The sequence below is a fragment of the Scophthalmus maximus genome, chromosome 22 (genome assembly GCF_022379125.1).
Source record: "Scophthalmus maximus strain ysfricsl-2021 chromosome 22, ASM2237912v1, whole genome shotgun sequence".
Classification (NCBI taxonomy): domain Eukaryota; kingdom Metazoa; phylum Chordata; class Actinopteri; order Pleuronectiformes; family Scophthalmidae; genus Scophthalmus; species Scophthalmus maximus.
Window position 1 is genome coordinate 11,698,510 of NC_061536.1, and position 24,369 is coordinate 11,722,878.

A 24,369-nucleotide genomic window follows, 5' to 3' on the forward strand; every position below is an offset into this window, starting at 1 on the left:
CTACTGAATCTACTGTTTGTTTTTTTTTCTCCACCACTGCCAGAATTTTCACGTAGTTTTTTTTTTTTTTTTGGGTCTTTTTTTTTTTTTTTTACTTCTTCTTCTTCTTCATCTTTTTTTTTTTAACGTTTTGTCTTTTTGCAGTGTGACAAGCAAAGCGGGCTAAAAACATCGTCAAGCTCATAAAAAAGGTAAAATGTGGCAGAATAAAAAGCACTAATGTCGTCGACAGCAACGTTGCCATGTAAAATTATAATAATCATGATAATAAAAACGAGTTCAGCAAATTTTTTTTTGCAACAGACTGCATCCACGACGCAGCGTGTTTTTTTCCTTATGTTTTCATTTTTTTCCTCATTGTGAAAAATCTCTTCAGAGCTTCAACCCGCCCCCCTCCCCCCCTCGCTCCCCTCTTCCCTCCCAACAGACTTTTTGTTTTCTTCTGACACTTAGTTAACCTCTGACATAATAATTATCAAAGTTTTCTTCTACTGAAGAAAAGAAAAAGAAAAAAAGCTCTTCTCTATTAAATCTGTACAGCTTAATTGATAGATTCTTTTTTTTAAATTTTTAATGTTTTACCTCTTAAGAGCATCTCACCCAGCGTCTCGTGGTCCAAGAGACTGATTTTCTTTTTTCTTTTGTTGTTGTTGTTTTTTTTTCAGTTTCTTCTGTTTCCCTAACCAGACGTCAGAGTTGAGCTCCGTCAAAAGTTTCTGGCGCCCTTTCAAATTAAGGCCATGAAGATTCAAGGAAGAAAAAAAAGAGAAAAAAACCAAAACTTTGTTCTCAAATATATCTAGAAAAGTAAAATTGAACACTAGAACATAAAAAAGAGTGAAAAGAAACTGTAGCTTAATATCTGAGGAAGACAATCTCTGCGTGTATCTTGAACTTGACTCCCCTTTTTCCAATTACAAAATAAACTTCATCGCCCACCTGCGCATTTCAACCTTTTCTTCCTTTCTTTTTTTAAATTGGTAGTAGACTTTTTTCAGAAACGTGTGTGACTTCACTTCTCAAGCAGAATAAACCATCACACTCCTTTTGCACCGTGCCCCGCCATTCTCTCCATCCCCTCGCTCAGCACTCTTCTCTTTGCCTCCTTTTTCCCCCTCTTTTCTTTTCTCTTCTTCTTTTTTTTTTTTTTTTTCTCCTCGTAGGCCAGGTAGGAAATGAAAATATTGTCTCTTTTTTGGTGCCTGGGCAATCTGGAAGCAATCTCTTTCTACGCTCTTCTTTTCCTCACATTCACAGTGCAGCCACCTTCTGTCTCAAGGCAACGCTGTCACAGGAACATTCGCTCAGGCCGCTGTTATCTGATGAGAGAGGGAGAGAGGGAGGGAGAGAGAGAGAGAGGGAGAGAGAGAGAGAGAGAGAGAGGGAGGGAGAGAGAGGGAGAGAGGGAGAGGGAGGGAGAGAGAGGGGGAGAGAGAGAGAGAGAGAGAGAGAGAGAGAGAGAGAGAGAGAGAGGGAGGGAGGGAGAGAGAGAGAGAGAGAGAGGGAGAGAGAGAGAGAGGGAGAGGGAGGGAGGGAGAGGGAGAGAGGGAGAGGGAGGGAGAGGGAGGGAGAGAGGGAGAGAGAGAGAGAGAGGGAGGGAGGGAGAGATGGAGGGAGGGAGAGAGAGAGGGAGAGGGAGAGAGAGATGGAGGGAGGGAAGGAGAGAGGGAGGGAGGGAGAGAGGGAGAGAGAGAGAGAGAGGGAGGGAGAGATGGAGGGAGAGAGAGGGAGAGGGAGGGAGAGAGGGAGAGAGAGAGAGAGAGAGAGAGAGAGAGAGAGGTTGAATCAAAGCACAATATTACAAACCCGGTCGAGCGGCGGGCCTGACATCTGACAGCACAGTCGGGAGACCGAAGCAGAACCGAGCATGTTTAACATTTCTGAGCAGGTCAGAAAAAAAAAGAAAAAAAAAAAAACAGAAAATCACCAAACGATGAGCAGATGACAACAGCCGCCTCCACTAATTCCACTCATTTTTCCTTCCAACGGCTCCGTGTTTCTTAGCGCTCGCACCATTCACAGTGGTTGTGAAGCTTAATAAAAACGTTTGTCAAAGAAAACCCATTGCACTTTTTGCGCTGCGACTGCCTTTGTACCTCGGAAAAACAACTCTTTTAAAAAAGAAAATTCGATCTGGTATGATAAACATCAGCAGGAAGTTCGTCTGTGCGAGGAGGATTCACTAAGAGGGTGGAAAACCTGCTTGTGGTCCGAAATATATTTTAGTTGTTGACCACAAAATGACTGAATGTGAGCTGAACTAAAAGTGGGCAATATAAAAATCCTATATAATATCAATAAGACTGTATATGTTGTTGAGAAGTTGTAATGGATACAATTTGCAGCCTTTTGTGGCTAATCCGGCGAATTAAATATCAAAGAAATCAAAGTTGTATAAACAGAAAAATAATATTAGACAGTTTTTTTCCTCTGGTTCATGCAACATTGAGATATTAAAGACTCAGACTGTTGGCAAAATCCCAAATCATCTCAGTGTCACACTGTCCCCCCCCCCTAGTACCAACACGTTGACAATAAGCGCCTGTGACAGCAGCCGACCTGCGTCGCAGCCGAACTCACTTGGACTGGTATGAGTAAGCGGGAACGTGGTCGGCAGCGCTGTCCACCTGGATCTGTTGCTGCTGGCCCGCCACCTCCTGTGATGAGGGAGCCACAGACTGGGGGGAGGCGTCCGTCACCACTCCCTGAGGGGGGGCACACACACACACACACACACACGCACACACACACACACACGCACACACACACACACACACACGCACACAAGCACACACACACACACACACACACACACACACACACACACACACACACACACACACAGATGCACACACACACTGCGTCAGCTCTGACCTTTTAACAAGCGCCACCCGGCACTTTCTGCTGAGCAGTAGTGTGACTGTATTCATGCAAAATTCGTCTGTCTGCTCCTCTGGTGTGTGACGGTGCTGCCGCCTGTCGCTCCGTCCTGGAGGAAGGAACTCTCCCTGAGAGTTTTCCAACCCCAAATCGAGGGTCTAAGGATCGAGGGTGTGTGACAAACCTGAGATCTGGAGGTGTGTAAGAAATTAACCAGTAGTCACAACATGCATCTGTTGAAGACATGTACGTGAAATAATGGAATTATAGATCTTTATAGCTGTTTTCAGGCCAAAAACTCATTCTGTCGATGTGTTGTTTTTTCTTTTGTGCATTGTCTGTGTTTTTCTTTGGGCACAAAGCTGCAGCCACGTCTGTACAGCTCGTGTTCATTATCTGTACATACTGAGCAAGGCAACACCCCAAAGCAATTTGACATCGCAGAGGGGATTTGTGTATGGTCCTCTAGCTTATTGTTGAGACTTCTTTAAGGACGACTGTGCGCACTGAATTCATCACAACAGCCTCTCAGCCGCTTTGTACGCCGGGCATACGTTATCAACAGCCCCCCCCCCCCCACATCGACTGAGTCATCTCCATCACTTTTAACAAGCTCTCAAGGATACTCCGCCCTGTCATCCATACATCAGCCCCGCAGACACCGGCTGATGCGGTGATATATATACACCCCCGCTGCCGAGAGGACGACGGTGAGGATGAAAGAGGTAAGAGGCGCCGTGGGCGATACTACAACTACATCTCTCTGCTCTGTCCAACTCCTTCCTGCAGAGAGACTGCAACTTTCTGCGGAGGAGGAGGAGGAGGAGGAGGAGCGACTAATGGGTCTGTCAGGGGAAACTGTCATTGTGCGTGGCTGGTGGGCGAAGCGCAGCTCCGCGGCTGACGGATGTGTGTGTGTTCCAGCTACCTACCGGCCCGAACCGGCTGTGGTGAGACAGGGAACGAGAGAGAGAGAGAGAGAGAGAGAGAGAGAGAGAGAGAGAGAGAGAGAGAGAGAGAGAGAGAGAGAGAGAGAGAGAGGGAGAGAGAGAGACAGCACCGCGGGCACTGTATCTCACTTCAGCTGCTGTCAACTGATACACGACTGACAGTCCATCTGAATACGACCGCACTGTCAGCCGCCAGACAGCCGGCCGCTCCCCTCGCCGGCCGGCCGGCCCGCCTGCTCTCCACGTTCATCATTCCTCAGGCCGGACCGCCCGAACCTGCCAGGAGCTCAGACAGCCGGCGGAGAAGTGACAAAGTCCGCGCTGCACTTCAAACGTCTTTCGCGAACACTGTAAAAAACTTCTGACTCATCGCGCTTCGCTCGCCGGGGGGGGGCATGTTTATTTGGAGAGAATAAGAGCAAATTTACGGCACATTCCAAACGTCATCCGTCTCTCTAACGACTCGTTTTCAGTCTGTTGTGGTGAGCGGCGTTTAGGAACTTTGTCTTTGTAAGCGAGTGGGCCGTCAGCCGTAATGATGTCTGTCCTCCTCTGAGTGAACGTCCACAGATTTCTGATTATGATTAATCGGCGTGCGCGTGCGTGCGGGTCTTACTTCGACAGGGACGGCTGTTGGAGGCACCGGAGTGTACTGGGGAATGTAGGTCCCTTGCATAGGCGCGGCGGCGGCTGCAGCAGTCATGTACTGAAACACAAACAAAACACGCACACGTCAAAATCCCGGCTTCATGCAAAATGCCAATCCAATATTAGACAATAAACACTTTCAAGATATTGAAATTCCCTGCAAGTGTCGTCGAGTTGAGCAGTTATCACAGAAGGACCAGTGGAGGACGAGAGCTTGCTGTGCCCTCGGCGGCCTTCGGAGGGCGCTAAGAGAATATGTGTGTGAGCTCAGCAGAGCAGAGCAGAGGAGAGTCTGTGTGAGGCAGACAGAGGAAGAGAGGGAGGAAGAAGAGGTGTCCTGCTGTTCCACCGAGACTTCACAGTCAAATGCACCAGAAGAAGAAGAAGAAGAAGAAGAAGAAGAACAGAGTGAAGGGGGGATGGAGAGAGAGGAAGGAGGAAGCAGGAGGTCTTTTGCCTGTGGCCTATATTCCTTCAGTCATGCCTGCTCCGGCTCTTAACTGGGTGCGAGCTCGCTCCATGAAGGCCATTTTACAGATGTGACACAGGTTGGGTTACACGACAGCCACGGGGCTTTCACATGCAATATGAATGAGGACACGGCACTTTCTGCGGGGGCCTTCTCCCGGACTTGCTCTGAGTGCGTGGTGTGTGTGTGTGTATGTGTGTGTGTGTGTGTGTGTGTGTGTGAGAGTGTGTGTAGTGGTGAGCATGCCGGATTTGCCAGTGTGTGCGCGCGCGTCTCTTTAATTAGCACATGCCTGTCCAAAAAAGACGACTTATCACTATTTGACTGTCCAACTGTGCACGTGGATGTACGTGTTCTCCTGTCTGCAGCTGTGCGATGGGAATACAGTGCGTGTGCGTGCGTGTGTGTGTGTGTGTGTGTGTGTGTGAGTGTGAGAAAGACAGACAAAGACAAAGAGGCATTGGAACGATAATGCTGCAGTACAGCGCCTAACGGATGTGATCCCCGATAAAAGCCACCGGGCTGCCTCCCCGCCTCTTCCTGCTGCCTTTTCCGGACCGAGTAGAACAAGGGAAGTACAATCCCTTCACTTTCTGCCTTATATTTTCCCCTTCGCCTCTCATTACCCACCCCCCCTGCCAACGCTAAAAAGCGTGGCGGCAATATGCAGTAGGAGGCAGTAATGGAGGGGTAGCGCCGGGCTGCAGGAGCCTTTTCTTGGCCGTGGGCCCGGGCGGTGGTGGTGAAGTGTCATTACCGGCAGCGTTGCTAATGGATCGGGTACGGCTCCACCGCTCACCGCTAATGAGAGCAGCTAAAGGCCATGGACACGGGTGATTACCTCCCCCACCGTCGCTGCACGCGGCCAGGAGGATGCCCTGGGACGGATGCTCGCGCGCCGGTGCGACTGTGTGGGCGCGTGCGCGTGAATTTAAGGTTATCACATCTCCAGGGCTGTCACACTCCGGACAGGGTGAGGCGACACATCCAGACCTCCTGACACATTACCACATTACCTCCCCGTGTCATCCCTTTTTTCCCCCCTTTCTCACCTCCCTGTCACTTGCCCCTCTCTCCCCCTCTCTCAAGCCGCTATCGTCTATAAGGGCCTATCAGATTGTTGAAGTGACCTTCTCCCAGGAGATTCTAAACCGTGCATACCAATTTTCGTCGGGAAGGGGTTAGGGTTATCTTCGCCTCCTCCTCCTCCCATTAACTTATTCAGCCAACTCACCTGTGAGGGGTTTGCGTGGAAGCAAATGAAGGGGAAGGAGGAGATAATTAGCAATATCAAAATCTCCCTGTCAAAGTAGAATGTCGATGTGGAAGTGTTATATTTCTCTGCGGGGCTGCCAGAGGAATTCAAATTAGATTTAACAAGAAAATTTAATAAGATAAGATTTTTTTTCTTCTCCTACCATAACCATTAGTTAACCTATTTAATGTGGCAGGTTGAGCAGGGCACCTCTCTGCCGGGGCGAGTTGCGGGGATGTCAAGTCTGGCTACTGTGAAGTGGGTTGCTATAGCGATAAGAGATGATTTTTGTCCAATTTCAACTTAATACTTCCCTGTCCATGGTCAGGGAACAGGTTTGGGCAATATAAAGCTTCCTTAATTGGCAATAAATGGTGTTTCGCTCACACACACACACACACACACACACACACACACACAAACACACACACACACACACCTGCGCCTGAAGCAGATGGTACGTGTGTGTGTGTGTGTGTGCGTGCGCATGTGAGTGTGTTTGATGAACAGGAGGATTGAACAGTTCCTTAATGAGGCCGGTGTGAGGAGACTCCTTAAGTTTCTTCTCCGGCGTCACTCTCAATGACACACACGCGATAACTACAGTATAAAGTCAAAACCGCAATGCAGCAGCGCGCGGATGAAAATCCATAGAACACGAGAGCGCAGGACTCCGGTGCCACGGTGGTTTGGGCACCTGCGCCGCACTGAAGTGTATAAGAGAGTGCAAATTTATGTTTGGTGGACACGAGGATGATGGGGGCAGTTTACTCTCTGCATCAACAAGAAGTTCTACATGAATTACAGTTCTGTCGCCGGCGGAACGTAGCACAGCAGCACGTGAAGCGTTCAAATACGTCACTCTGTCTCCACACCCGTCCGTCCCCGGCTGAGGTGACATGCTCCTCTGTCACTTTGTCTGCGAGCTGGGGGATAACAGTTGGTCAAAGCGAGAGCACCCAGCCACTCAGTGGGGGTTATAGATGGCGGGGCAGCGTGCGGATGGGCTCTGATGACTATCGATCTCTGCTGTGGCGCTTCAAACACGATGGGAACCATCGGAGCTGCACACCGGCGGCTGTGAATCACATCGCTGCGCCACTTGAACCATAAGAAAAAAGCCCCATCCGTATCTCGAGCCCTCCTTCGGCTTCGCTATCACCCGGCCTGCAAGAGATTTACACTGGCATCTGTCACCTGTTAAATCACTTCCTTAAACACATCCTTATCCGCAGGCTTGCTATATATCATTTGACTATTCTAATATTTACTATTTCAGTATTAAAGGAAGCCTGTGGAGTTTGCGACCACTCACTTGTACTGCAGGGCTGCCATGGGGAACAGTTTCCTTTTGAGTGAGGCCCATTTTGATGCACATACACACATGGGCAACAACATATGCAATTCTCCGGCCAATGGTTTCATATATTCCATTGATATATAGGTGGCTGTAATGCAGAGTATTATTTAGCTTCAAAGCAGAATTAACTTTATATTTTTGGAGCCACTGAAGGACAGAGGAATACGATCATCATTTAGTATTTACACATCCAGCAGATATGATGGGGTAACATTAGCATTCATTTGGAGCCATATTCTCGGCCACTCAACTAACTAAAGTTCACTTTTTACCTCCTTTAAGCTCTGTTTTGGTCTCCACCATCTACAGAGGGAAATATCTGGCTGTGTTCACCAGCATAACTGTTGTGTCTTGTGCAAAAAACACGGTTGATGATAATGTCACCTTTCAAACTACACAAAGTCATTTGATGTAATATTTATTCAGAATGATTGCTGCAGTTTCAAGTGTGGCTAAGATGCTCGGGAGTTGTGCCATGTGACACAAAATAAGCAGTAGGCACTTAACTCTGTACAATGGAACATGACTGAAAAAACCTTGAAATGTCATTATTGCTGTGGTTCATCATTATCCAGTTCCGGAGTTTCCTGCACTTAGGAGTCTGGTGCATAGAAACCAAGAACAATTCTTATTTCACGAAGCAAACTTCACAATTTAGTGCATTTCAATATCAGAGGAATTAAACCCCGTTCCAGAGCGGGCAGATTCTTGCAGCAGATTTTTTCTTTTTCTGGGCCGCGGGCCCGTGAACACATTGAGGACACATTGTAAATTTAAAAAAAAAAATGCCATTAAAGGTTGTTCCTCCCTGAACAATTAGTACTTTCAAGGTCCTGCAAAAAACATAATTGCTCAGTGTTACCGGGGCATCACCCAGATGTCAACAACCGTGCGACAAGGGAAGAGAGAAAAAACGCTCAGTCAACTTCCCCGCGTGAGCAAAAGCGTACAGTAAATAACTCCATGCAGAATAACATGCTGCACTCAGCCTTTCCCCGCAGAAAAACCGAGGGAATCGGCCTCAGATAATAGGAGGGGAGAGAGCGCCTCACACACATCTGTCTTCCAGGGACACGGAAGCTGTCAATCACCACTGTCACCATGACAACAGAGACCCGGGTTCTACATGCCATGACAGGGATAGGACGGAGAACACAGAGGGAAGGTCACCTCTTGTCATGTCAAACACTGCGTCGCTCAACGCAGACACTGACGCGCAGTTCGTGCAAACACACACGCGCACACACACACAGACGGAAATACTGAAATGACAAACAGAGCCTGAACACATCCACACACGCACAGCAACCGACGGGGAGGGGGGGAGCACACACGGCATGACAGATAGACTCCTGTTAAGTGGCGAGAGCTGTGAGATAGTGAATAAATCAGTCGACGGAGCAATATGCACCGAACATAGTAAATTAAATCAGCGAGGAACACGGACGGCGTGTTTATGTGTCGCCGTCCATAAACAGTGAGCCTGAGGTTCTTCGGCATTGTGCTATCAAGCCGTTCACCACAGACAGGCACCGGAGCTGCCGGAGCTGGGCGACTGTAGAAGAACATTTCCTGGCGAAAGCCGCTTAAGATTCCAAAGCAGTGACCGTCGCACGGCACCAAATCCACGCTTCCTCGCGGCTCCTCACTCCTTTTATGAAAGCCAAGCCCTCCGTGCCGATCCAACCCTCACACCGTTCTCGGAAAGCTGCCGTCACCACACCAGCGCCGCAGCCTGGGCGGACCGGGAACATTTGGTTCCTTTCTCGGTGGAGGGGGGAGAAGGCCACAGCCAAACACACAAACAGCCGCCGAGAGCCGCGGAAACGGCCAAGAGTATTGTGAGGTGTGGCTTCTCCTCCAGTGGCCAAAAGGCCGTTGTTGACCTCGGAGGCAGGTGCTCTTCAGCGGCCGAGGTGACGGGCCGCCGGGGCGGCGATCAGAACAAGTTCACCACCGTGCGCGCACACACACACGAGGAATGTGCCCGAGGAATATGTGGTGTCTAGTCCGGTTTGCGTCCCCGACGCCTCTTTTTCTTTTTTCTTTAAACAGGCCTTCTCAATCAGGCCGTATGAAAGGGCTTCTCACACATCTGGCATCAGCATCAGCTTCCTCAGGGGACGCGTCTCAATTCCCACGGACGATCGAGTGCGGCATGCCGTGTGTGCAGCTCAGCCGTAGGAAAAGTTACGCCGCGCGGCATATCGCCTCGGGAAAAAAGCTAAGCAGGCGGGAAGGTGGGGAGAGGCGGAGAGAGAGAGAGAGAGAGAGAGAGGGAGCCTTAACCCACTTTCCCCTATAATACAACCCGTCAAACATCAGAAGCCATCATCGTAGATTAGCCCGTCTCTAATCCTGGTTGTTAGCACAGCTGGGGCAGATTAGGGAGGGGGCATTCCTGACAGAGCCAAAATGGCGTCACAGTCGCTGACAGCTCACCTGGAAACACATGGGTAACTGTACAATACGGCACTGTTTCAATCACGCACACGCGCGCGCACACACACACACACACACACACACACACGCACACACACACACACACACACACACACACACACACACACACACGCACACACACGCACACACACAGAGAGAGATCAAACGTAGTGCCGGAGCAAAGCTGCCTGCTTGCTTGCCCCCGGGCAGCAGGGTTAGGGCAGGAAGTCAGGCTTCAGAGCTGTGTGACATCTCTAAGTCGACTTGATCCTGAAAGAGACGCGGTTGGGGGGGTTGGGGGTGGTGCCTGGTGCAGGGGCCGGTGACTGTAGGCACGCTCGTGTGCGCGGAATAAGGGTGAGAAGGCATAATAAGTGAGAAGGCAACCCAAGGAATCCGAGGGTGAGAGTGAGGACGGGCGGGGAACAGAGGGCCTCCCCCGTCCCGCTGCTAAGCCTCACGGGAAACCTGTGTAATGTGGAAGATCAGGGAGGAAATGCGCTCTCGCTCGGTGTCGGGCAGCGGACGCACGCAGCGCCAAACAAAATGATACGGCAGCTCCGTGGCCCGAGCGCATGCGGCGACAGCCTGAGAGGGAGCTTTCTTGAAAAAATAAAAAAAGGAATGTGTAAAAAAAGCCCCATCTATTACTCGGTGTGTACTTTGTGTCTGAACTAATTGAACGTGCTCCTGCAACACGAACCCACCGAGAAACAGACTCCTGCTGTTTTCTCCCTCAACAGTTTACTTTTATGTCTCAACTCTCATGAGAGGAAGTATGTTTTTTAAGATTTCTTGCATTCGCTCGACCGGTATCATGAAAAGTAAAAAAACAGTGAAGCAGCTGTTGACTGCATTGACAGAATAAACCGCCTCTCTCCAATCTAGAAAGTAAAAGCATTATGATGAAACTCCAGACAGGAGTCAAATTTGAAGACGGCTGTTGGCAAATGTGAAACTCCTGTTTGGATGTTTGTGTGCTACACGAGTACTCACACTTCCTGTAGTGCCCATGGACAGATGGTTCATCTGCTGGGTGAGAGGGCCCATCATGCTGGCAGGCTGCATGGACATGGTGTGGTCCATGGCCGGCGTGATCACTGCACCCTGGACGAAGGAGAGGAAGGAAAGGGTGAGATCATGGAACGATGGGGTGCAGGTTGGGTTCATGTTTGTGAACACTGGGTCCGTACAGTCAGACGCCTTCACGCTAACAGGAGCAAAAAATTCTGGAATCTGTGTAGAGCAGGGCACGCAGGCGTTTGGGAGTTTTTTCTTGCTATATCGTCTTTATGCTGCATGTCTGCAAGCAGCTCAAGAGGCGTCAACGGCCTCGACAACGGCGGCACAGAAGTTAAACGCCACTCGCTCCACACACCAGTCGGCCCGAACTGAAGAAGCCTCATCTTCAGATGTCTACAACCAAGTCCAGTTGCCCCCCCTCGGGTCGACTCTTCTTCTTTGACAGCCAAAGCAAAGCAAACATAAAAAAAAAAAAAAAAAAAAAAAGTCAGAAGCGAATTGTATTCACAAGTGAAATGAAGAATATATGAGAGTGTATGGACGGGAGGAAACAGGGTCGGGGTTAATGGAGGTGAGGCAGGAAGCTGGGCTGAGGAAGGGGATCAAGAGAGAGAGACGGTGAGCAGGAGATGGAGTAATATCAAACAAAAAGAAAATGAAATACAGAGGAAGACAGCGAGGTGGGGGCCCAGGCAGGGGTCGGCATGAGGACAACGCAGCCGGAGAAGAAACAAGGAAAGAGGGAGGGGTGTCAATAAAAAAGGCAGCGGCACAATGGGACATTTTCGAGATCAATACGCTCTATTGTCTCTGGTCCATCATCACGGTCAGGAGCTGCTGCTGATTATCAACAACGTGGAGTTTGTGCGGTTCACTGATCGCCGAGACAGGACGCCGGCTCGCCCACTCTCCCCTCCCCTGGGGATAACGCGCAGCGCGTTTCCCCCCCCCTGACCGACGGCCGAGAAAAACGCCACAAGCGTCTTTTCCGCGCCGCGGCCGAACATGAGGGGAAGGGGTGGAACCATCGTCGCTCTTTCACCCCTCGTCGTGATCGCTCCATTCCCCCGCCCCATCGCATTAAAAAACCGAGCCCCCTTCTCCTCGGCTCGCCTCTCTTCTCACGTCCTGTGTGTGTGTGTGTGTGTGTGTGGGTGATGGGATGGTGTGTGTGGTGACTCTGTGTATGCACACTTCATGTGATCCTGCCCGTAGTTACACGAAATATAGCAAAATGGGGTGGAAAGGCTAAGATCAATGGTTTTGAAGGAGTGTCGCATTTGCCCCCAGCTCTTGGTACGTTCAAACTTCTAGTCTTCTTATGACGAACACGCCTCATAGTGTTGCTGTTGCGCAGACAAGTGAAAAATGAATGGTCGACACTCAGTACCTGACCGGAAACTTGATCGAATTGCAGTTTGATAATGTTGTAAACTGGGAAGAGTAAAAAAAAAATGCACCTCAAACTAGAAAACGTGCTTAAAGGACTAAATAAAATAATAATTATTCTGGTCCCTCTCATTGTAAACCACACAAATATGACTAGAAAACATCTGAAACACATATGTATACATACTGTATAAATAAAAAGGTACAGGATTAGCAACACATTGTGTTTGTTTCCCCAACACTTCAGATGTTCCGTAGCAAACCATTTGCGCAGAAAGTTTTAAAGGCGCAGCCCGATTTAGTCGCTGAATGAAATTGCAAACTACTTAGTAATGGCTTTCTGCGAGCCGGCGCAGATCCTTCACTTATTTTCGCAGTAGGATATAGCTCCTGAACATTACTTAGAGTATAAGAGCACGGTCAGCAAAATGTACTTGGAGTGAGTAAACGTGCTGAATATGCAGAGTGGCCATTGTTGGATTTTTATTTCTATTTGAGTTTTACCTCTGCATTAATGCTCTGACGCGGTAGCTGCTAGTGCGGATACATTTATTGCACAAAAGAAATGCGTCGTATTATAACAAACTGATCATACGCTTCTCTGAAATGGCAAAGTTACTACTAAGTATACAGCAGGTGCCGAATAAATGTAGCGAAGTGGCTCCCTCCCATCATGAGATGTAGTGAAGTAGAAATGTAAAATAGCTTGTACTTAGTTCCGTTCCACCACTGGCTGTGATAGGTGGGAAAAAAAATCAGAGAGGGGGAAATGAGGAGAGACAGAGAGAGAAAGAGCGCGTGAGGTCGGGGGAGGGATGATTAAGGAGAGAGCTGATGGAGGTCACGAGGAAGAAGGGAGCGAGGAGAGACGACGGGGGGGGGGGGGCAGGAGGAAGAACTCAAGAGAAAGGCTGAGGGACACATGGGGAGGAAGCGAGGGGGAGACAGAGAGAGAGGAGCAAAAAGAGGGGCGGTGAGGAAGAGGAGAGGGAAGCTGGGGGCTACCTGTTACTGATTCAGCCCCCGACGACGCCTCTGATAATGGGAAAGGGGGAGCAACGGAAAGGCTTAATTCACAGACGTGTCGGGGAGAGTTAAGCCGATTTGTGATTTCGATTTTCTGTGTTTGTGAGACTGAGTGTCTGTGAGAGCGGGGGGGGGGGGGTTTCATTGTACGTGTGTGTCTGTGTGTCTGGCTGCGTGTCTGCCCACGGTCCGACCAGGGAGGCAGGAAGATGAGAAAGAGACTGACACAAATAGACAATATATGTTTTGGATTTGCCAAGTGTGTGTGTGTGTGTGTGTGTGTAAGAAAGAGCAGGATAATAGATGCTGCAGAAGGATCTGTTCCAAATGTATGTATGAAATGATGGTTACAGATCGCCTCAATGTATGCACATGTTTTTCTCCGTGTGTGTGTGTGTGCCTGTGAAAACCCCATCTTGCTTAAAGATGGTATTGATCCTGCTCCAGACAGGAGACAGATGATATCAGCCCCCTACGTTGTTAAATACGCTGATATACACTCAGCGGCCGGAGACAACGTACAGTAAATAAGAAATCTTGTAAAAAAATCTTACAACCGGCAGTGTTGTTTTTTTTTTAAACTACGCTCATTACCAGCCGATGTCACCGCTCTGGTCTTTACATTTACCGACCCGAAACACAACAATTGTAATAAAAGGTGAAGCAAACACATAGTGAGTGTTGGCTGATCCATTAAGACTGAATGATCTCCTCTCATTGTTGCGGGTCGTTCATATTCCTGCCTTGCGCTGCGTGAAATCAAGACGCAGTCAGGCGGGCGGGTTGTATCGGGTTTGGGTTGAGGGGGAAGAAAAAAGCAGAGATGCTTTACTTAATCCAGGGCGTTAAAATAGACCATGAAAACTAAAAGCAATGCATTCAAAAATTATATTTAATTAAAAGTACTTGCATCGCAAACAAAATGTACTTAAGGTATGAAAAGTGAAAACAACAAATCCCTGTCCCTGTGTGAATTTGTCTTATTTGTTATAGTCATACACGGATGTGTGAGCAGCGTAGTCTCACCGTTGTACTTGGCTGAAGTGGAGCTGATTTAAATCACTTCATATCTTTATACTAACAATAATAAATCACTGCATTTCATAAACGTATGTTCTGTTTTTCCTCAAAAAAAGGGAAAACATTCTCCCGCTGAAATGCATTGAAGCAGAAGTGCAAAATAGCATAAAAACGGAAATAATCAAGCAGCTAATGTATTTCATTATTCGTTCCATGATAACTCGCATTTAACTGCCAACTCGTGGTACAGTATGAGCTCACAGGTTTTATTTTACGGAACAGGCGACTGAACGCTTTGGGTCTTGAGTCTTGAAAGTTAAAAAATGTCACGTTGTATCATTTCATATCTGCTTTTTACGAAGCACTGCAGTTAAGGAAGACCTGGGATTTTGACGAAATAACCCCTATTTTGAGGCATGTAACAGAATATTAGAAGATGTCACCAAAGCACTGCTCATGGGTTCATCGCCAACAATCCCTAAAGTGTAGTGTTTTTACAGAACGTCTTCTTGCAGATGCTCCATATCATATTGGCTGATAAAAATCCCGATCACAGCGTCCCCGCAGCTCGCCACGTGGCTCATCTATATTGCTTGCTGCGGGTTATAATATCCAACATTATTGCCTACCTGCGCTGTTGCCTCAAACCGGTGTTAATATACCGTTACCGTACCTTCAGGCGGCGGCGATGCCCCGGCTCTGAAGTGAAAACAGCCCGCGGCCGCAGGGAGAAGCTCGCGCGCCCATCCCCACCTCCATGGCCCTAGAGCTTCACCGCTCGCACGTGGGCGTCTGCTCACTGGAAGCAACGGAGTGCAGCGCTGCGACGGATCTATCACGAATCCCTAACAGGCTGCTACGTAAGTAGGAAAGGGGCATGAAGAGTAACGTGCGTCTGACAGGTGAAATGTGAAAGTTGGCGGGGGGACGGGCCATTTTTTTAAAAACCAGACCGTCAAACAATGGCCGAGGCTGTAGTCCCGAGTCTGCCCCCCGGAACAAAGCGTGACTTGTTTTTGCCCACATGAAAGTGGACCCGCGCTTGACTCGACACATTCCTCGCTTTATTCGACAGTCGAGTTCTCCATGTGAGGTTCTGTGGTCTGGATGCTCGTGCTGGTCTGCGTGTGTGTGTGTGTGTGTGTGTGTGTGTGTGTGTGTGTGTGTCAGTGAAAATGTGACATGTTCACTGCAGGAGACTTGCAGCTGCGGAGTCGTTCTGCTGAAGCTCTCGCACCGCATAGACATTTCTCCATCTCCAGTGACAGACACACACACACAACACACACACACACACACACACACACACACACAACACACACACACACACACACACACACACATACACACACACACACACACACACACACACACACACACACACACACACACACACACACACAGACTGAGCTTGTTCAGTCAGATGCTGTTGGTTGCTGGAAAACCTTGCGTTGCAGAACATCTGCTGATGATTGACAGGTAACTTCACACAGCCATGAGCCCTTCATCATGCAGGTTTGTCAACCTGAAGGGTTTAAAGTGACACTGTATCATAAAACCCCCCAAAGGTTCTTGATAGGTAGAAAGGTCTTTTTCTTTCATCCGTACTTTCTGAATGTGTGTGTATGTGCTCATGCTCATATTTATTCATCCCTGCGTTCCCGTTGAGGTTCACATTCCTCGTCGCCCGTGACTTTCCCTCTTCTCCCGCCCCAACTGCGACCACAGTTTTCCAGACGCCCTCAGGCACCGTTCTATTTGGGTAAGCCCAGAAAAAAGGGAGCTGGCATCCTGGGTCTTTAACGCTAATCCACAGCACGAATCCCTCCTCGGGTCTAGCGGACTACCAGGGCCGCCCTGCTATTACCAACACGGTGCCCGCATAAGACACGGCGCGCCACAGCGCGGACGGCGGAAGCACTCATTGTACCGTTCAGCCGAGGCAGCAGAGAAACAGTCGCACGGTACACGCTGATGATTAGCCACGAAATGAATTGAGTGACAGATTCACAAGTGGACGGTGACGCAGATGGCGGCTTATCTCGGCCTTCGCCATCAAAATTTGAAATCTAATTTTCCGAGGGGTTTTGAAAAAGCTTAATTGCAAATATGAGACAGACCTACAGGGGGAATCAGAGAATCATTAGAGTGACAACGAGGCCACGGCGGCGCATGTGGACGGATTAACAAACGGCGCCTGAAGAACGAAGAGGGATTTCTTTGTTTATCGGGCCTTCCATGAAGTGAAAGTGCGGACGGATGACGGATCGGACCTTGCCTTCCTCTTACTGATTCATTCGTCTGTCCATTGTGTGTCCTCGCCGAGGATAAAGATGGAGCCGTTCAAAATATGTGGATGCGTGTTACAAACGTGCCGTGATTCAGATTGTTCCGGTTCATCGTTAGGTGGTGTGAGTCTTTGAGAGGGAACCCAGACTGTTAATTCGATCACTATTGGGGCTGTTAATGATGATTAAAAGCTTAAAGTAATGAGGTTATTAACCCCCTAAAACAGAACCCCCCCCCCCCCACCAAGTTGAGGATGATGCAATATTTGGATGGATTTTTTGTGTGTGTGTGTGTGTGTGTGTGTGTGTGGACGAGGATAAGGGCGCTAGATGAAGCATGTAACAGTATTTGTCATGTCTTCATGGGAGGCCCGTTCCTCTCCACGCTCGGACTGCGCTTGTTTATCGGCCGTCCCCCGACGGGCCCGTGTCGACGAACGGATCATTTCGCACACGGTATTTTTTTTTTTTGCTGCTATTGCAATTTTTTTCTTCTTCCAAGGTAATATCCGTAAAGGTTATAGGGAAAATGCGGCTGCTCAATCTCTCTGTCAGTCACCCTGTGGCACTTCAGCTATATCTCTCTTTTGTGTAGGAAACTTTAACCCTGAACGGAATTCTTTTCTTCACCCGGCATCTGCACAGCAAAAAAAAAGAAAAGAAAAGTGTTACGCTGAAAGGGCAGTAGAGAACCGAGAGAACAGAAAGGGAAGGAGGGATGGAGTGTGTTTAAAAAAAGAAATGAGAGGGAGGTGTATAAAGACAAGGAGAGGATGGGATGAAACGATACAGAGAGGAGGGAAAGAGCAGTGGGAGCGACTCAAGGACAACTGTAGCCCTGTCTCAAATTCTGCCTCGCCAGTCAAATCCATGAAAACCAGCACAATGTTCTCCCCCCCCCCCCCCCCGAGTCCGCAGAGCGTTTTTAATGTCTTGTGGAGAGATGGGTATCACACAGTGCACCAAGTCACCCCCATTTGATGAGGGCAGATAGTTATGCTTCATTTCTAAGAGGCCCAGGCGAGCCAGAGCCGGCCGGGGTGCAGCGGCGAAGGAATTCAATAATTCACCTTCAGGATGTAAGGGGCCGGTGCACTCCAGCAAATACATACTTGAGGCACACACACAGTTCAGACAGAGGAAAAGGGGGGAGAGACAGAGAAAAAAAGAGGACGGATAAGTCACGGGGAAAGACGGCGACGCTGCGCTCGACTGCCGCCGCGGCTTCTCCGGCGCTCTTCCGCACACGCGCGGTGATGTCCGAGAGTCACGTGCGCGTGCGATCGATGATCCGCACGCAAGTGAGATTTATCATTAACATGTGCTCATGCTTATGTTTCTTATGCATCTCCCACGGTCCCCTCTTGCACGGGGTCGGCGCACTGGCCGAAGAAACATGCCGCGCACCGAGTGCCAGGCGGGGCGCGGCATTAGCGGATCCGAGGGGCGGCGTGTGAGAGGAGGAGAGAGAGGGAAGACGAATGATTGAAAAAAGAAAAGGGGGAGAGAAGAACAACGCCTGAAAGAACAGACAGAAACCTCATTTAGCTGTCCACTTTAAAAAAAACAAACCCCAAAAAACACTGTCACTTTCTATCAAGTTTCACACCGGGCGCATCAAGCCCGTTAATTGGGGATAAACAAAATTTGAAAAGCGCTGCCCCTTCCCCTCGCTGCTGACGAAGTTTCCGACTCCTCTGTGGCATGAAGTCTAGTTTCGTGTGGACGGACTCAATCCAGGCAGACGAAAGCCGTTCATACGGAACAGTGACGCTCCGTTCACTGTGCGATGAGCAAACTCTCGACTGTTTTCCAGCAAAATTACTGTTTGGCACTATTATTTTCATGCTGTTTGAGTTTATGAAATAACAACGTATCAGGGGGAGAATGTAGCTTTTTCAACCAACTCAATTTGCCCTACTAAGAGCTGATGTACTTAACACCTGTTAAGGTCAGCGTCTCAGTTCTCAGTGAGTTCTGTGTCCCGGTGGACCGTGGCCTCTCACCTCGACAATTCATCACGCTTGTCTTCCAGAGCGGGAATGAGCAGGGGACGAATTAAAGGGCACTCTCATATTTAGCAAGACGCCTCTGTTCCGGCATACTTGGAGTAATTCCGCCGAGGAGTGAGTGGGCACGTGTTTGCGGGAGGCGTGGCCCTCGCGGCTGCTTAAACTTGAACCCGTTTTTTGACGTCCGACTCCTCTTTTAGGGCCGGACGGGAATCTCAGCTTCTCCGGCCGTCGTTTGTCATGCGGCGCGGCGCGATCTGGTGACATGAGGTTAAACCCACGGGCTATATCATGAACGGAGCGATTTCCGATACAACCCATGTCCACTCTGTTCGATTCTAGCTGTGACCTCTTCCCCCCTTCCACGCCTGGCCGCCTCCGTGTTGCCTCGGACACCAGGAGCGCCGTTGCGCCACGCTCCACCGGCTCGACGCGGGGCGTGCGGCGGGAGCGGCCAAATTGCGGCGCAACCAATTGGTCTTTAATGCTCTGAGTAGCTCCCCGAGCTCACGCTTGCCTAGGTTGATGTGATTCACTGAGCCGGTGGCAGGCTGTGTGAGTGTAAGGGGGGGGGCGGGTCTGCTGTGTGTATGTGGCTGGTGGCAGATATGGACGTGGGTCACCAGGGGGAGACAGATTGGTACAGTAGCCGTGATCCGCGGACGACGGCCGCGACAGCTGGAGTTGGCGCCTAGAAGCCGTTTGGTGACAGGGAACGCAACGGGGACGAGGCCGCGGGGACGTTCGTGGCCACACGGCTACCGCTGGCGTGAGGGCGTAATGAGACAAACGCCACAGTGCAACGTGGCTACTGGCTGGTGGCTACTGCTAATCGCTCCAAGAGGCCTCATGGCATACGGCTGGAAAGATGGATGTTACCGTCTGGCAGTCATGCAGGCTGGACGGGAATAACCAGAGCGGGCCACACACTCCATACAGAGCACATACAGGTCGCAAGCTGTGGCAGGGAAGACGAGGCTGAGTGTGTGTGTGTGTGTGTGTGTGTGTGTGTGTGTGTGCCTGGCTGGTGGCCTACTGCGACCAGATTACATGTTCACTGTCCCACAGCGGGACGGAAAGTGCAATGGGTAGACTTAGTGTTAAACGGCCACAGTGGGGAGCCACGCGGCCGGTTGAGCACTGCTCCAGTGAGTGAGGGCCGGGCCATCGGCTGCAGAGTCCAGTGACTCATCAACACCCGTCCTCTCCACTCTTTCACATCGACACTCTCCTCCGGATTGCTATGAGGCCGACAGTGTTTCTCTTTGAAAGCAGCAACAGCAACAGCTCAAAGAAAATATCAATCAATGTTTGCCTGTTAAAGGGATAGCTCAGTGATTTTGAAGTGGGGTTGTATGAGTTACTTATGCATAGGTAATATGTCACCTTATGGAGATGGTGATCAGCGATGTCATTTATTTATATCATTTTTTAGGCAAAGTTTTAAAATGCGGCCAAAAAAACAGTTTTTCCGTGGTCCCCTCTGCAACAGTGGGACTCAGACTTACGCTACTTCCTCTTCTCCTCCAAACTCCGTTAAATGACATCGCTGATCACCATCTCCATAAGGTGACATATTGACTATGCATAAGTAACTCATACAACCCCACTTCAAGATCACTGAACTATCCCTCTAACGTCTACACCAGATGAACTTCTGGTCTGCTGTTACTCAATAAGCATTCACATTTTCCCCCTTAAAAAAATCTACAAAAAGATCAAACTTGAAAACTGGTGATGCAGTTGTTGTATATCATTATGATAATCAATAAATCTTTTTTTCTAAACACATTATTTTAAAGGAGGCTTTCGGGGTCGTTATTCGCAATCTAACACTTCCAGCTTCTGAAGTGCGCCGCACCATATATCTTAATTAATTCCCAAACATCCCGGGTCATAACTCGTGATTGTAATTCACCTGCATGCATATTCATCCGCTCATTAGAACGGCATAGTGAACTTTGATACTAGAGCATGATTTAAATTATGCAGCAGTGTGATTCATTAGAGGTAACTCTGGAAAAATAAAACCTCAGGTCACCCTCAGGGTGGTAATTTCTTTTTCAAAGAGAAAATAACTCGCTCGCATCAATGAAATTACAACCGCAGTACAATATTTACACGCTTGTTATATAGATTGTAACGCGCAGTTCTACAGAAACGTACTTTATGAATTAATTTCTTTTCGCAACGCACTGCGGCGCAGCCGAGTGTAAGTCAGAAGTTTATTGAGCAAATTCTTGCCTGTGATACTCTGAATCAAAGATCAAATACACGAGCCCTCGACTGGTTCCTGGTCTCGGTCGGTGAACCAACTGAGAGCGCACGAGAACAAAGTACTTCGTGCTTCAGGGGCCACAAAGAGCCTCGAGCAAACATTAAAGCCTCTGGCATAATGATTTAAAACCTCCAAGCAACGAAATGAGAACACTTACTGTGCTATAGGATCAATTAAAGCTAAACCGTAAAACTATTTGGTTAACTACTAACGCTCCTTTTTTTTGCTTTAATGTGAGTGAGACAGATCTGGGAAAGAAATCCATACAGTGCTGTAGGTACACTACAAAATATATTGATCCAAAAGTATAAAGCCAGGGCTATTTACAGCTGAGAAAACATGTTCAATAGTGTTTTGATTTTTAATCTAAAAAAGCAAAAACATCCATCAAATGTAATATTCACTGATAAAAGGAACATTTGAATTTGTCAGTGATTAAAATATTAAATAATTCATTTGCGGAGTGTGTGACCTAGAAAAACAGCATTTTGGACTCTGAGAAAAACTCCTCAAACGCGATGAAGGAACGCCAGTGGATGCGGCGCAGGAGCAGAAGTTCCTCGCTGTCGCAGACTGCGTTGTTGTTGGTGAGCTAAATCTAATTAATGTTAATTTCTTTCCCTGTCTGCTGTCTCGTCTGGTAACCCAGAGCAACCGTCTCACAGCCCGTCTGTGTTGTGCTGCGGTCTGGTAAACGAGGCTTGAATTGGCTTCCTGGCACCACCAACACCTATAAACTGCCAACACCCCCCCCCCCCCCCCCAAAATAAAATAGAATAAATATACTCAGGAAAGTTGGACACGTGTGGTTATCGAAATGGGACAGTATGTTTTTTTTTTTTGGAGCAGGACAAAAGTCGTGTAATCATGGTACTGTGATGTTCTACTGCCATATGCATGTATGCAATAGAGTTGATTTAACACTCGACATTGCAAACAGAGGAAGACTGCGTCCTGAACGATTCTCCTGACAGAACTTTTCCCCCCATGCTGCAGTCAATATAAATCTATGAATTTAAATCTATATCAACATAAAAATCTGGCCATGTTGTAAACTATTCAGCACAAACTTAAAAATAAACCTCATTAAATGAGTTCCTCCTAAAACCTTGGAGAAAGTGGAGGAAAAAAAAGAAAGATTTTTAAACGAAGGTGGGTCCCACAGCTACTGCAGGTGAACGGTGGAGTACTTACTGTAGGTTGCATAACATATTGTTGATGAGGCATCCATGACGTACTCTGGACCTGAGCAGAAAAACACATAAAATGAAATATTATGGTAACAACATAAATTTTCCTCAGTTTCTTTGTCCCCGTCAGATCCAAGTAGTATTCCACATACGGCCATAAACGCTGTTCAAATATTCACAATATGTTCAAATGCTCTCAAGTCTGGAGGTTTTCAAGAATGATTGCAGCGGGGTTTTTTTTTAATGCGCCACTATGGCTGAACTTTACACAGATTGAGCCGTGCCAAAGACTTACAAAAAGAATTTGAAAGTCTGGAGGCAGCAAATGTCTCTCTCTCTCTCTCCTGCCTTCTCATTATTTAATAGACGGACTCGTGAATGGAGCTCATAAATTAGGAAACTTCACTATATCATTATAATATTAATGCCATGCCCAGTGTTCTTGCAAGAGGGGGCCGGAGGGTTTCGAAAAACACCAGGGACCGACTGGTAGAAAGGACAGGCAAATTCCAGCAGGATTCTTTTATGAGAAAAATAAAATAAAAAAAGAATTTGAAAGCGGCGGACGGAGCTTTTTACATTTTCCCTGCGCCAGAATTCAGACACATGCCAGAAGCAACTATCAGAGGCAAATCACATACAGACATGCACGTTTACAGGTGCGGATGATGGTGAAACAGTGACAGACAATGATCAAGAGGCTGGAGGAATGAGGGGGGGGGGGGGGGGAAACAAACAGAGCTTTTAGATGGAGCTGGAGGGAGGAATTAGACAGCTTGTAGCAGACAAACACGCAGGCTGGCCACTGATCCGGGTAAAATGATTAGATTAAACAAAGACAAACACGGAATAATTTGCCATAAGAGCAATCAATCCTCCGAGCCAACCCCAACGCCTGATTTGGATCCGGACCTAAACAAGCCTCCCTGCTTTTCCATAGCGTGAAGCCAAGTCTGTTTGTTTGCGCAGGGCGATATTTGTTCTCCCCAGCGGGACGGGGCGGCAGAGGGAGGCGGCTTATCTCCATTCACTCGCCCTTCTATTTTCAACTCGGACGCCGCGTGAGCGCCGTGACATTTATCTGACGGTGGGTGCGGAGATTTGGACCGTTGTCCAGAGACTCAGGGCGAATGCTCCTTTACGCTCCGCAAACTTTGGGCTGTCCCAGGTTGAAAAGAATGTGCTCAAATATTTGGCCATCGATCCAAAATAATCTTCTTTAAATCGTTAAGTGAGTCAAGTCCACTTGATACAGCATATGCTGGTGAGCTAGGGAAAGAGCTAATGCTACAGTCTCCTCTTCCTCTCTTTTTTTTTTTTGCTGCATTTTTTAAAATATTGCATCAGTGCAGATGGACGGAGCGGTCGTCGTTAAAAAGAAACCGTGTGTATTATCAGTTTCACCATCAGCAGCGTCCCGTGTCAAAGTCCTGTGATTCGTCGACCGCCGCCTTTCACCCCGACCTCCTCCCAACATGTGTCCCTCTTTATACAACGTCGCCTTTATCCCTCCCGAGCTTCCGTCATAATTACCGGGGCCACTCAAAGGTCGCCTGACAATAAAATGTCACGATGGGTTATAACAAACTGTTTGCACAGGCGACACATGGGGGGGGGGGGGGGGGGGTGTTGCTGGATGTCACTGTATTTGAGTTCAAATTCCATCTGAGACAAAGTTCAGCTTGGTTTGACTTCATGGTTTTACTTTGCACGATATGGACCTTGCACTTTCGGCGTGAGAGCTGTTATTTCGTTTTGTCGGTGGCTTGGCCCCTGACACGGGCCTGGAAATCAAAAACACTAAAGACCCACGTTTTGTTCCTGGTGAAATCCAATAAAAAAGGGAAAACATAGCAGATGACCACAGGCTAATCCGTCATCTGTTACGGGTTCTGAGCCCCGAGAGCTCACGCCTTTGTCTTTACACACAAAGACTTGATGTGAACTCGTCTCGGCAAACTCAAGGCCCCGGCGGAGTTCCATCGCTCTACATGGCAACAGGTTTGTGAGGTCGCAGCTACTCCACAGCTGCGGCAGGTTCAGTGCGACGGAACCGCGGCGTGTGCGCGACCCGAGCGGCTACCTCTGGCTGAACTTCACAGATTGTGTTACCGTTTGAAACCGCCCGTCAGCCAGTGA

General features: G+C 48.5%; 1 protein-coding gene across 6 annotated transcripts in view; it reads right to left on the reverse strand.

Annotated features, from left to right (window-relative positions):
- Positions 1 to 1,115: 1,115 nt before the first annotated feature.
- The window catches only part of rbms3 (RNA binding motif, single stranded interacting protein), a 243,058-nt gene continuing 219,804 nt past the window's right edge, over positions 1,116 to 24,369 (reverse strand). For all 6 annotated transcript variants that reach the window (XM_035620611.2, XM_035620605.2, XM_035620607.2 and 3 more), the window contains 5 exons: positions 22,235 to 22,285; positions 11,001 to 11,111; positions 4,447 to 4,536; positions 2,581 to 2,705; positions 1,116 to 1,319 (listed from right to left, as the gene is read on the reverse strand). In XM_035620611.2, coding sequence (XP_035476504.1) covers positions 1,316 to 1,319; positions 2,581 to 2,705; positions 4,447 to 4,536; positions 11,001 to 11,111; positions 22,235 to 22,285 — 381 coding nt within the window. In that variant the 3' untranslated portion in view covers positions 1,116 to 1,315. The remainder of the gene's footprint in view (positions 1,320 to 2,580; positions 2,706 to 4,446; positions 4,537 to 11,000; positions 11,112 to 22,234; positions 22,286 to 24,369) is intronic.